The sequence below is a fragment of the Portunus trituberculatus genome, chromosome 12 (genome assembly GCF_017591435.1).
Source record: "Portunus trituberculatus isolate SZX2019 chromosome 12, ASM1759143v1, whole genome shotgun sequence".
In the NCBI taxonomy this organism is placed as follows: Eukaryota; Metazoa; Arthropoda; class Malacostraca; order Decapoda; family Portunidae; genus Portunus; species Portunus trituberculatus.
In genome coordinates, this window is record NC_059266.1 from 415539 (window position 1) to 430538 (window position 15000).

The window sequence follows — 15000 nt, forward strand, 5'->3', positions numbered from 1 at the left end:
GAACCCCTTCCCCCCATCTTCTCCCCCCCCCCCTTTCACCACAACCCTCAGCCCTCATCTTTCTCCTTCTCCCTCTCCCTTCATCTGTATCCCTAAATGTGTCTAATCTTCCAACGCTCCCTGTTGACTCGCTAACACCCTGATTAGTGAGTCTCTTCTATTCCTTCACCTCTCTTAACAACCAATTCCTTCCTTTCATTCTTTCTATTTCATTTTTGTTTTATCGAAGTTGAATGATATTTTTCCCTTCTTTGACTACTATTGACACTGATATTACTGCTGTTATTACTGTTATTACTATTTCTACTGCTACTGCTACTGCTACTGCTACTGCTACTGCTACTGCTACTACTACTACTACTACTACTACTACTGCTGCTAGTGCTTCTACTACTACTACTACTACTACTACTACTACTACTACTGCTGCTGCTGCTGTTTTTACTTCTAATACTAGTCTTACTACTAATACTATTATTACTACTACTGCTGCTGCTGCTACCACCATCACACCACCACCACCACCACCACTACACCACTACTACTACTACTACTACTACTACTACTACTACTACTACTACTACTACTACTACTATTTGTCCTATCCTTGTGATTGAACGAAAAAAAAAAAATAGCTGAGGAATAATTAACATTGCGAGAGAGGGAGGGAAGAGAAAGGACGAGGATATGATGTAGCTGAGAGAGAGAGAGAGAGAGAGAGAGAGAGAGAGAGAGAGAGAGAGAGAGAGAGAGAGAGAGAGAGAGAGAGAGAGAGTTCAATAAATCAGTCTTTTATTAATTTATATTCGTTGATTTGTTGCACGAAACAAAATTAATGAGCCGATGAAACTGAAGTGTGAATATAACGTGCAAATATAACAAGAATGGTTGGATTGCATTGTACTTTGCTCTGACTGATTTACTGACATATGACCATCACTAACCTAACCTAACCTAACCTAACCTAACCCAATCCAACCCAACGCAATCTAACTTAACCCAACCCAATCCAACCCAACCCAACCTAACCTAACAAAATAAACTAAACTAATCTTGTTTCACCTAATCTTACGCTAGCTAATTCTTCTCCGTTTTCATCTCCTCCTCCTCCTCCTCCTCCTCCTCCTCCTCCTCCTCTTCCTCTTTCAAAAGGCTCTAGTTGAAATGACATGGGTTTTTAAGGGTGTTTTTATGGTTCTAGTGACAAATTAACAAGGTTTCTATATCATTGACAGGAGAAACACTTATGAGAACCCGGCTAATCATCTCTGTGGCCTTGGAAAGTAGTCGTGGAGAGAGAGAGAGAGAGAGAGAGAGAGAGAGAGAGAGAGAGAGAGAGAGAGAGAGAGAGAGAGAGACAGGTGGAGGGCTTTGTTTTCCCATCAAAACTCGTCAAACAGAAAGAGATAATATATGTTTTTCGTGTTGTTTTTTTCCCTCCTCGCGTGTTCTTCTCCATCACTTTCCATACTGATGATGCAAAATATGATAAAGCCTCGCCAGAAACATGAAAACACTCTTGAAAAGCCAAATAAACCACAAAATGTTAAAAATTGCGTGGATAAAACAACGAGGGACCGGAAGAAAAAGGAAGGAGGATGAGGAGGAGGAGGAAGAAGAAGAGGAGGAGCAGGAGGAGGAGGAGGAGGAGGAGGAGGAGGAGGAGGTAACTAATGACTGATGTATTGCTCGTTTCAAGTCCCGTGAGAGTTCTAATGGAAAATTGAGTGAATTAGGACAAGAGAGAGAGAGAGAGAGAGAGAGAGAGAGAGAGAGAGAGAGAGTTCTTGGGCATCCAGCGTTACATTCTAGCCGACAGATAAGGAGGAGGAGGAGGAGGAGGAGGAGGAAGAAGAAGAAGAAGAAGAAGGGTATTGATAATTTTCTTTTTTTTTTTTTTCGTCTTTTCATGTGTATTTATTCATCTCTTTATTCATTCATTCATTTTTTACACTTTTTCTTTGTAGTTTATCTGAACACTTCATTTGCATGCTTCCTAACATATGTTCATGACTGTAATGGTAAAGATGACAACAATCCTGCACCGTTGGAAAGAAAGAAACACTAATGACAACTTGATCTCTTTTTTTTTTTTTTATTATTATTTATTCATACCAGGTGGGCTTTTCACGGGAATTTATGGGCTAAAGGGGATACTTTTTGGGGTACATCCTACCTCAAAGCCCACCCGCTAGAAAACCGTTGCCCCGAGTGAGGAAGCCCAACCTACACTTGGACCGTGGACAGGATTGGAACCTGTGCGCTTGGAGACCCCTCGGACCCCAAAGCACGCATGGTTCCACTGTATCGTTTCAGAATAAGGCCTTTGAAAAAACAACACATGAATAAAAAAAAAAAAAAGCGTGAACAGTGAATATGAATGAAAAAAAAAGCGTTTTAGAATAAAATAAATAAATAGAAATAAATATAGAAGCAAACAAACGAATGAGAGAAAAAAGTTGCTTACCTTTGTGACTTTTGAAAACAACAACAACAACAACAACAACAACAACAACAACAACAACAACAACAACAACAATAGCAGATGAATAAAAATAAAAAAAAAGTTTGAAAATATAAAAAGAAATAAACAAAGGAAATACAGAAATGAAAATATCGTTTCAGAATAAGTATCGTAATATTAAGAAAAAAAAAAAAACTGAAACCTTACCAGTCATCTATGTGTCCTCTGAAACCACTCATATTAGTACCCCTTCAATAACGGGATATTTCACCTTGAGATTTGTGTACGATTAGACCATTTTATTGACATTAGGAAGGGTCTATGGAGGTCAGAAGATTAATGGTCCAGAAGCTTCACTATTTTAACCCCGACATAAGTTTCTGAGGCTGTATAAAATTGCCAAATAATAAGCAGAATGAATATTAAAACTCGCCATGGCACTGAAGGGGTTAAAAGAACAATTTGAAATACTAGTCTTTTAAACCTTATCACACACATTCATAAGTAACTAACAAGTGAAGGAATGTAATAATGAATAGCCTGCAGGGAGTAACAGAGACGTGTGCCTTGTGGAGCTCCAACACGCACACACACACACACACACACGTCCTCAACATCCCGGACACAGCGAGAGGGGAAGCTATGGGGCAGGAAGAGGCCGAGGAAGGGAAGGGGGAGGAAGGGGAAGACAGCAGTGATGGTGGTAGTGATGGTGGTGATGGTGGTGGTGTGTGAGAGTGTGTGTGAGAGAGAGAGAGAGAGAGAGAGAGAGAGAGAGAGAGAGAGAGAGAGAGAGAGAGAGAGAGTTATTTATTGATCTATCTGTAAGCTATTCAGATCTCCCTGCTGTATATACAAAAATCAGAGTTTAATCGTCAACTTTCTACACTCTGTTAGATATCACTGAGTTTCTTTCAATGACCTATAGGAAAAAATTATGACCAGGACAACCACACTAATAATTTCACCAGCCTTTGCAATAACCAGTCCTGATAATGAGAATAGTAGCGTTTCAACACACTGTACTGTACTAACACGTCTTCAGCGAGTGTTGATCCTCCCTCGACCTTCCCGCGCCGCCTCACCACTACTACTTTAACCATTTTGAATAGCCTCCCTCTCCCCACTCCTCTGTTCTCTCTCTCCCCTCCCCTTCCCGCCCCTCCGGTCCACTCCGCGCCACTTGTCCTGCCTCTCCTAGTGAATGAACGTGTGTCTGAGCGGCGAGGGGCGGTGATAGCTGGGGCAAGATTAAAACAACCGCTTTCTCAACACTGTTATCAAAGGCTGCAGACATTATTAGGTTCTCAAAAATGTTTCTCCTTTTTTAATGTAGAAATCTTGTTAGTCTGCCACTAGAACTGTAAAAATATCCTTGAAAACTTTGTCATTTGAAGTATTTAAAGGTGGTGGGGGTGTTTCAGTGGTGTTTCAGAATATGGAAGTACAAAGTTACGTTTCCAGTCTTTACCGTAAACCTGTACGTATTCTGAAACGCTTTGCTCTCCCGCCATCACTGTTTTCCAAAGGCTCTCTAGTTGAAGACCTCGTGTTTGCAAGGGTATTTTTTTTCTATCGTTGTGGTAATGGGTAAGCAGGATTGACATGTTTATTAAAAGGAAAAGCTGTCTTGAAAACATGGGTACTAGTCGCCTCTGTGCCCTTGGAGAGAGAGCAAGGCGTTTCTGAGTACTAGTGTTGTAACTGTTGTTGGTCAGGGATTGTGTACATAGGCTGCCCTGCCCTCACTGAGACTTGCATCTTCAACACCTTTCACTGCTTGTCATTTTTTTTTACTATCATTATGTACAACTTTCAAGAATTTTTTTTTATATTTTGTTTTATTGATCTATTATTTATTTATTTTATTTTTTTTCGCATTATTTTGACTTATTTGTTCTACGAGTATATTGTCAGGACATCATTATTATTTTTTGTACTGCATTTTCGACTTATTTATTTTCTTTCTTTATTTCATCTACCTCACTTTGATTATTTATATTTTGTAACACACCCTCCTATTTCTTTAACTTAACAAATATGAAATTAACTCTCTCTCTCTCTCTCTCTCTCTCTCTCTCTCCAAAAGACCTGCAGATCTAACTCCCCTCAAACTTTAATCAGGTCATGTAAAAAGATTAATTCCGTTTTCTTTGTCTCTCATTGTCATATAAACTAATTGCAAGCCATCATCACCACTACCCCCCCCATCTATCACTCACTGCCTTCATCTTCCTCCTGCTTATTTTCCTCTGTATCATTATCTCATTCCTCTAATGCTCTATAACTTTTTTTTTCCTTTCTATCACTCATTTACATTTTTTTCTCCATTCATTAACACTTTTCCTTTCCTCTTTCATTTTTTTTTCTTTTCCTTCATTCATTAGTAGCTTTTATTTTTTTCCATTCTTTAGCCCACCTTTTTTTTCTTCTTTATTACCATGATTTTCCTTTCCATCTTTTATTATCATACTTTACCTTTCCATCTTTTATTACCATACTTTTCCTTTCTTTCTTTTATTACCACACTTTTTACTTTCCTTCTTCTATTGGCACACCTTTCTTTTACTCAATTCATACTATTTGGTCTCCTCTTATTAACACATCTTTTCCTTCTATTCATTTCCCCACTTTTTTTTTTTTCTTCATTCATTAACACTCCTACACTTCACAGCACTATAAACAGTACTGCACCACACACACACACACTTCACTACTTCTACACAAACATCCCTTGGCTCCACAGATCACTTTCACCAACACAAACACACCACACTGTTGCAAGACATTTGTCCCAGACTTTTTTGGTTAACTCTAATTAATAATCTTTAAAGGAACTGGTGATCAAGTGGACCTTTTTGTTTATTTTTTGTTGCCCTTGGCTGGTTTCCCCTCTCACATTAAAATAGAAAAAAAGAGCAAACAAACACTCTTGGAGCTACAAAAGAAGACACACACAAAAAAGAGAGAGAGAGAGAGAGAGAGAGAGAGAGAGAGCGCAAACAAACACTCCTGGTACAGCAAATGAAGACTCCAAAAATGCACGAATTGTTTGTTTTATTGGCATATGATACATCTGCATACTAAACAAGACATTACCTTAACATCAAAATATGTACGGTGCGAGAACATTTGGCTTGGGTGTGCACCTCGCCACGCCACCACAGCAAAGGGTTGAGCCACACAGACAGACAGACTGCTGAGGCACACATCACCTCCCCCTTCTCTGGCCACTGCAGCACAGTCGCCTCAGACCTGCCACGGCTGCACCAGAGGAGGGGGGTCACTCACTCCCACACAACTCTACCACAATTTTTAAACCTTTTACCCTCTTGCTGAAGGTAATCTGACCTAAAAAAATACATTAAAAGGCAGTTGTGTGTATATTCACTATCGTTTCTTTATTTTTTTACAGGAATTGGAAAGAGCATAAGTTTTGTGCAGCCAAACCGTCCATCCCACAGAGAAGAAATGAGTGTTATCACTTCTCCGAGCACAACAAGTGGAAGGGGAGGAGGGCAGGACAGGCGGTGGTCAGTCATGCCAGGTCGATAGGCAGCTTTGTGCTCTGCTTCAGGTTCACAACTCATCACAAACCACAGGAGAAGAGAGGGAGAAGAGGGGAGGTGGTGTCACGCTGTCACCTCTCCAAGCACGCCAGGTCAGGGGGTGGTCAGTCCTGCCAGGGTCGATACAGTTTTGTGCTTTATATTCACAACTCGTCACAAACCAAGAGAGAGGGAGAGGGGGAGGAAGCCGAGTGGTGTTGTGGTGTCACCTCTCCAAGTGCACCGGGTGAGGGGTGAAGGGGGGTCAGTCCTGCCAGGGTCGATACACAAGTGTTGTGCTCTGCTTTATTGATTCACAACGCATCACAAACCACAGGAGAGGAGAGAGCAACTTGCTAGACAGTCAGTCATTGTGAAGAGTGGGTGTAGTGGTCGGTCCCTGGCCAGGAAGGCGGCCTTGGGAGGAACGCCACAGGGTGTTTCAGTCTCACTAGCCTGTATGTGACTCTCTCTCTGGTGTCACTTCTTATCGCTAAATAAATTGCTCTATACAATGGGTAGTGGTGAGGGGGTTTTGCAGTAAAGGGGAGAGAAAAACCTTTAGGAATTTTTAAAGGGGAGTTCAAAAATTTTCCTTGTGGAAATTCATGAGCATTGTACAGTATTAGTGTTGGTACAATATAAACTATAGTGACATTTGCAGTGTAGAGGAGGGGGAGAAATATTCACTTTTAAAATTTAGTATAACTGTGTACAGGAAGGTTATATTAGTGTATGTATAATAAAATCTGTAGCCAATTTATCCCTAATTTGGCTCAGACTGTCTTCCAGCACCCTGGGACAACACTGCCAGGAACACAGTGCACCACAGGCAGGTGTAGGAGACAGGTGTGGTCAAGGCAGCAGGTTTGATTCTATGTCTTAAAAAGTGTTAGAGGTGGCAGGGGAGGGTGGAAGGGTGGCTAGAGAGTCAGGGGGGTCGGCTGCAGGGTGGTAGGGAGGCATGGGAGGATGGCAAGGCAGCTCCCAACATGCCTCAGCCTGCAGCCTTCACCTCTGCTCTGAATACATTATTGCATTTTATTAATCTCGCAAGAAAACCCATAAAAACCGCACTGCACAGCCTCACTAACACTTGCACAACCTCTCTGTGCCGTGATTAAAACCATATACAGTAAAATCGCTCTCACTCGCACTACACCTAAGAAAATAAAATAATCTAGGGAGGGGCTGGAGACTGGAGGTGATGGGAGTACCTAAGGTGAAGGGAAGACCTAAGGTGATGGGGACTGGGGAAGTTGGGGAGGGAATAGGAGAGGGAAGGGCGAGGGATGCACAGGGGCAAGTCGGGGTCTTAATTCGGTTCTCCGTCCACCGAGTTTTCACTTTCTATGAACTCAACGTGGGTGAAGGGGAAGTGCCCGACCTTTCCATTGAGCTCCCCTTCCCACTGCCCGTTGATGTTCATCCTGGTAACCTTGATGACGTCCCCCACCTCCAGCCGCAATGCTGTCTTGTCATAGGCGTTGGGGACCCGCGCCTGCCTCACCCGGGCGTACGCTGGCAGCCTCCTCTGTGAGATGAACCAGTGGTGATGATTAGTGGTGTGTGTGTGTGTGTGTGTGTGTGTGTGTGTGTGTGTAGAGGTAGAATGAGAGGTTTGTGTGTATGAGTTCATTTGGCATCTTTGCTTTTTTTCAAATGGTTAGTAGAGGTATAAAGATCATTTTTATCACTTCCTTCATCTCCAATAACTGTGAGGCAGGTGGGAGCATGGGCCACTGGCATGGTTAGCTCTGAGACAAGACGACAACTAGTGGAGGTGACAGTAAAGGTGGCAGTTAAGGGACGTCACATGCTGAATGAGACTGATACAAATACTATCACTGTGAGCCAAGCTGGTCTGAATGCCACACTTCATATCGTGAAGTAGGAGGCAGGGAGGAGACAGGAGGCAATAAGGAGACAGAAGGTAGTAGGTAGGAAAGCAATAGTGAGGTAATAGGCAGGAAGGAGGCAGAGAGAAGACAGATGGTAGTAGGTAGGAAGAAAGCAATGGGGAGATAATAGGCAGAAAGGAGGCAGGAGGCAATAAGGAGGTGACAGAAGGTAATAGATAGGAAAGCAATAGGGAGATAATAGGCAGAAAGGAGGCAGAAGGCAGGGAGTGTGGATTCCAGATCAGATTAAGTGACTACAAACAGCACGAGAGAGACACAGAGGTACACCAAGCCTCAGTCGAACAGGAGCACCATCACACCACCTCTGCTCCACAATATTAGTGCTGCTGTCCTCTCCACTAGTGCTGCCTCACACCACACCATCAATCCTTCAGTACTAGATGGACTTCACTATATTCTGCCCACCACAAGATTTTAAAGTCCAGAATTAAAGTTTTCGTTATCAAAGGGGTTAATAATGTTACTGCTATTGAATCCTCTACCTTAACTAACAACTGGTGGTTTAATGAAGGCTGTAGTGTCTCCAGTAATGACCAAATTAAGGAAGGGAGATCTAGTATTCTCCCCACTGTAAGATTTTCAAGTCCAGAATTAAAGTTTTCATTATCAGGGGGTTAATAATGTTACTAATACTGAATCTTCTATCTCAGCTAAAAATTGGTGGTTTTATGAGTGCTGCAGTGTCTCCAGTAAAGAGCAAACTAAGGAAGGGAGGTCAAGTATTCTGCCCACTAGTTTTCATTATCACGGGGTTAATAATGTTAATAGTGTTGAATCTTCTATCTCAGCTAACAATTAGTGGTTTTATGGTGGTTTTATGAAGGCTGCAGTGTCTCCAGTAGTGTAGGTTAATCCCTTCTATACCATGACACCTTTCCATATTCATTCTGCTTCAAAAACTCATGTTGGGGATTAAAACAGTGAAAACTCTGGCCATTAACCTTCATAGACCCTTCCTAATGTCAATAAAATCTTCTAATCATACACAAATTTCATGGTAAAAATGTGTCCCAGTACTGAAGGGGTTAAGGAAGGGAGGTTTAGAGAGGCAAAGATCTTTCTACACATGAACAGACGGTCAAAATCAAAACCAGTGCAAATGGTTAGGTTAGGCTAGACTGAGTGCTGTACCTGTGAGGCTGACCCAACCTGACCTCAACCTTCTCGGGTGTGTCTTAAACCTGCGTCACCTAGGAACAGACCAGGTCAAGACAGGAAGTGGAAGAGAGAGTGAAGTTTTTCATTGCAAAGACAGAAAATGGAGAGAAGTTACCCATTGCAAAGACAGAGAAAAGTTAAGTTCCCCATTACAAAGACAGAAAAAGTTAAGTTCCCCATTCCATTATTAAGACCAAGAAAAATTACGTTACCAATTACAAAGATAAAGAAATATAGTGTATACAGTGAAAAGTTACCCACTGCAAAAGACAGAATAAGTTACACATTGCAAAGACACACAGTGATACAAAGAGGCAACAATGTGAAGGGAAAACATCTGAAGCTGAACACCCATCAAGTGATCCACCAAAGGAGAGAAGAATGATGAAAAAAAAAAGACAATACTTTGGTGGGATAATTCAAACAGTAGATTGCATTATAAAGTCACCCACTACACAGAATATAGAAGCAAAATAAATAGCAGAATTTGGTGAGAAAGAATAAAAGATAGTGGATTCAAATATACACTTAACTGGCTAAATATCATGAACCTGGACGTGCATGGGGACTGGCAACTAAGTAAACCTTTCTTTTTTTTACTCTTTTACCCTTGGCCAGTTTTTCCCTCAAAAAACAAATAGATAAAATAAAAAAAATAAAAAATAAATAAAGACTAACATTACCAAACAGAAACAGACAGACAGACAGACTGACAGTAGGCAGCACAAAACAGAACACAGACTGGTGGTGAAGGGAGAGGGGAAAGAGTGCATTGTTGGGAGGGGGGGAGGGGGGAGCTCACCTGCAGGCTTGGTCTTGGCCGAGGTGCGGAGTCTGTGGACTGGGCGGAAGTTCTGGTAGAGGGCGGCGTGATGTTCTCGCCTTCCTCGTACTGTAGGGATGGCACGGAGGGTTATGGAAGGTCACGAAAGGTCATGGAGATTGTACAGGTGTGGATGTGGATAGTTAGATAAGGGTGGATAAGGTAACAGACAGCTTAACCCTTTCACTGCTTTGGTACACATAATCAGTAAGAAATGTGGAATATCTCTCTTGTTTGTCACCTTTACATCTTTGGCTCATTAGGACGTATGTGTACTGTTTATTTCCTTTTTCTTTTCTGTGGATGTTTGTCAAGATTTGGTGCCTTCAGTGTCATTTTTTATTGTACATTGCAGTGAAAGGGTTAATTACTTAGAATCATGCACATTTATCAACACTAAAACTTTCAAATACAAAATGTTTCTTAAAGGGAGACATCTCACCTTTTACTTCACTGTCGTCACATAGACCTCTTCTTAATCATGCAAGTTTATTATTCAACACTAAAATCTTCAATTCAAAAATTTTTTTTAGGGAAGACATCTCATTTGTGACTCAACTGTGACATATAACTTGAAATAACATGCATTGATTGACAAAGGTGTGTGTGCAAGGAATATTCACAGCTGTAACCCCTTCAGTACCATGATGCATTTCCATATTCACACACACACACACACACACACAGGCGGGGACTCACCTTCTGTACATAGGGCACAGGTATGGAGCCAGTCTGATTGGTGGAGTTCCGAGCAGTCCACCATTGCTCCTCATCCTTGCTGACGATAGTGAGGATCTCGCCTTTCCTGAACGGCAAGTCATCTGGGTCCTGTGAGAAGGAGAGAGTGAGAGATGGGGGGGGCGGGGGGCAGAAAGATAATGAGAGGGTTCGGGAGAGAGCGAGAGGGATTAAGAGAGAGGAATGCTAGGAACTGTTTCTTTCTTCCATTTGTACCTTCCCTTCATTATTCTATCCATTTTCTTTTTCACTCTTCCTCTCATTCTCCACTTTCCGTTTACCACTTTTATTACAGGATAATAAAAGCTTATCCACTCAGCAGGTTTCAATCCACCTCTCACACCACTCCCTCTTATTCCTTACTCTCCCCCCTCACTCCACCTATTTATCAAACCTCTTTTTCTTTATTCTCTCCTTCCTTCCTTCCTTCCTTACTCCAGTTCATGTTATTTCTTTTCATTTGCTTCTTTATTCTGGTTTTTGTTTTAATTTCTCTCCACTTCCTCTTATTTCTTCTATTATGCTTATTCCTTCTTTCCTTACTTTCAGTTCATATTATTTCATTTTGTTTGGCTTCTTCTTCTTTCCTTCCTTCCTTCCTTCTTTCCTTACTCCAGTTCATATTATTTCATTTTGCTTTCTTATTCCAGTTTTTCATTTTAATTTCTATCCACTTCCTTTTCTTTCTTCTATTGCTGTCATTTTATTCATTTTGTGGGTTATTCTTTTCCTTCCTTTCTTCCTTCCTTCCTTCTTTCACTCTATAAATGACCTTGTCTATTATTTCATCTTCCTTCTTTCCTTTCTTATCTCATTCTACACACACTTCCTTACTTTATCGTCTATTTTCCACCTCCTTCCTTCTATTCATTATTTTCTACTTCTATTTTCGTTTTATTTATTTTATTATTATCATTATTATTTATTTTTTCTTTTTTGCTTTCACCACAATATGATTAGTTTGTTTAGTTATGTTGTTGTTTTTCCTGTATTTTTTTTTTTTGTGCTGTTTCCACACACACACACACACACACACACACACACACACACAGTTATTTATGTGATTTTACAAGAGTAGGAATGTTGTAAAAATCCTGACATCTGACTAAGTGAGGCTGCAGATCTTATAAATAACTCTCTCTCTCTCTCTCTCTCTCTCTCTCTCAGAAACATCCATTTAGTCATTATTTTTTCCTTTCACCTTTTCTTTCCTCCAGCTTTTATTCTCTCTCTCTCTCTCTCTCTCTCTCTCTCTCATACACACCTTATATTTTCCTCACGTTTTGTTTTCCCTCCCCTTTTTCCTTCAAAATACATTAAAACATAACTCACACACTCATTCTCTCTCTCTCCCTCCCCCCTTGTTACTCACATTTCCGTCAAAGTCGTATTTGGCCACCACCTTCTCGCAGCGCTTGGGGGCGGGCCTGATGAGGGGCGTGCTGTCCAGGTAGTGAAGCTTGTAGAAGTTAAGCAGGGACGCCAGGTCAGGGAACATCTGGTCTCCTATCTTGTAGCGCACCTGCTCCCCTGCTGGATCTTGTTGATGATGTAGTGCGAGACCCGTGTGTCCTCCCTGAAAATCAATTCCTTGTATTAATTGTAGAGAAACACTATTTTGACTGGTGTATTGTGAGAGCTGTGTGTCCTCCCTCAAAATCATCCCTTGTATTGATTGTAGAGACATTATTTTGACTGGTGTATTGTGACAGCTGTGTGTCCTCCCTCAAAATCATTGCTTGTATTGATTGTAGAGACACTATTTTGACTGGTGTATTGTGAGAGCTGTGTGTCCTCCCTGAAAATCATTGGTTATTTTGACGAGGTAATCTATTGTTTTCATTAATTTTAGACTCCTGTGACTAGATAATCATCATCTATTAGTTTTGTTCCTGAAAAGTATTGGTTGTATCTTAACTGATTGTAAGACCCGCAAGTCCTCCCTGATAAGTATTGGTTGTATTAACTGTAGACGTTCACTATTTTGAGTGATGTATTGTGTGAGACCCGCGTGTCCTCCCTGGAAAGTAGTGGTGGTTGTTGACTAGGTAATCTTCTTCTATTGGTTTTATTATTAGAGAAACACTATTTTAACTCAGTAATCTTCTGGTGTTTTTATCAATTCCAGACTATTTTGACTTAACAAATCCATTAGTTTTATTATTATTAGACTATTCTGACAAAGAAATCTATTTGTTTTATTATTATTAGATTATTTTGACAATGAGATATATCAGTTTTATTAATTTTAGACTATTTGGCTAAGAAATGTATCAGTTTTATTAATTTTAGACTATTTTGACAAAGAAATCTATTGGTTATATTAATTTTTGACTATTTTTTCACTCTTAATTCCACTGTCCATCTTTCTTCATGTCATCTGAGAATTCACTACTACTTCCACTGTCCACATCATTACTATACCAAAATAACATGAGGGCTGTTTCACTCACTCATCATCACTCACTATCTAAGCAGACATGGAGGCTAGTAATCACTGTCCTCCTTATCCTCCTCCTCACATTACTCCTTATTTCAATACTTCAGGACAAAAACAATGCAGGAAAAAGAATAGTGAATCATTATCCTCTTCCTCCTCCTCATTATCATCATCATTAGAGACAAACTTAACAAGAAAACTTACTTAATCACCACCACCACCACAAGTAGTTACAAGACACTCCTCCTCCTCCTCCTCCTCCTCATCATCAAACTAAACAAGATAACTCACTCAATCACCACTACCACCACCACCACCACTAGTTAAAAGACACGCCTCCTCTTTTACCTCATCACCACCACCACCACCACCACCACCAGTTACAAAACACTCCTCCTCATCCTTTTACATCATCACCATCACCACCACCACCACCACCGCACACACGAACACTCATCGCTACCACCACCACCACTACCACTTATACGGATTAATGGGTAACACCACCATCACCACCACCACCACCATTAGCTACAAGACACTCCTTATCATCATCACCACCACCACCACACACATAAACACTCACTTAAATCACCACCACCACCACCACTTACACACACTAAGATACACCACGCTACCCCATCCCCCCTTCCTCTGTCCCTTCACGCACCCCAGCCATATGACACAGCCGGCAGCGACCCCCTCAGCTGGCAGTGTCACCTCACCACCTCCCCAGCCCATATACAGCACGCAAGGAGCAGCTGACTTGGGGTATGACCTGTGGGGTGCCTCAGCCAAGATTCACACTGCTCTGTTCCTATTCTCACTTCTCTGTGCTTCTCTAATTCAAAAGGATTTATTTAAGTCTACGCGTTTTTTGTTTTTCTAAGGTGTTTTTACGGTTCTAGAGGCAGACTGACATGATTTCTACATTATTAACTGTAGAAACACACTTGAAAACACCGCTAATTATCTGTTACCTTGGCTTTATTTAAGTTTACACGAGTTTTTAAGGCGTTTTTACAGTTCTAGGAGCAGAGTGATTTGGTTTCTACTCAACTCTTCAAAACCCCGCTAGTCATCTCTGTGGCCTTGGAAAATAGTCGTGGTGAGAGAGCAAAGCGATTTGTACTGCATCACGCCAGACCACAGTGCGTCGAATTGTAGTATACCCTCTGTGCTTCGTAACATGCTTCACTGTAACGCTAGGATAAAATATAACGCTTTTTTTTTTATTTCTTTTTAATGGGAAGGTTAGCTATTCTTGTTTTTAGTGTGTGTGTGTGTGTGTGTGTGTGTGTTTCTCTCCCATACACACATTCCTGATGCAGAATACGGGATAAGAGAAAATGAACAACTCGTAATATGATAGCGTAAAAAAAGAAGGGCAAAATAAAGAGGATAAAAGAAAGGATAACCAAACACACTCTTGCCTGACGAAGGAAAGAAAAAACAAAGGGAAAAAGAATAAATAAACCCAACAAGACAAGATCACACCTGAAGGAGATGACAAAGAAAAACAAGGAAATCGACAAAGAAAAAGGACGAAAGAAAAGACCAACCTGAAGAAGAAAAAAAAGGAGGAGGAGGAGGAAAAAGGAAGGAAGAAAGAAAGAGGAAGAACAAAAACGAGAACAGAAAAGAAAAAAAAAAAAAAAACACCAACACAACACACCAAAAAAGACGAAAAACAAAAGAAAACGAGGACGAGGAGGAGGGAAAAAAATAGGTAGAAGGAAAAAGAGGAAGAACAAGAATAAGAACAAAAACAAGAAGAAACAAAATAAAGAAAAGAAACAAAATAAAGAAAAACAAACACCAACACACAAAGACGAAAAAAAAACAAGGAAAAAAAAGAAAAGAAAACCAACTAACTCAAACCAACAAAAAGAAAACGGAAGATAAAC

General features: G+C 40.8%; 1 protein-coding gene across 1 annotated transcript in view; it reads right to left on the minus strand.

Moving 5' to 3' along the window:
* Positions 1-5504: 5504 nt before the first annotated feature.
* LOC123502906 (adapter molecule Crk-like) overlaps positions 5505-15000 on the minus strand; it is a 26235-nt gene continuing 16739 nt past the window's right edge. The window contains 5 exon segments of the mRNA XM_045252193.1: positions 5505-7546; positions 9895-9984; positions 10615-10743; positions 12026-12181; positions 12184-12229. Coding sequence (XP_045108128.1) covers positions 7328-7546; positions 9895-9984; positions 10615-10743; positions 12026-12181; positions 12184-12229 — 640 coding nt within the window. The 3' untranslated portion in view covers positions 5505-7327.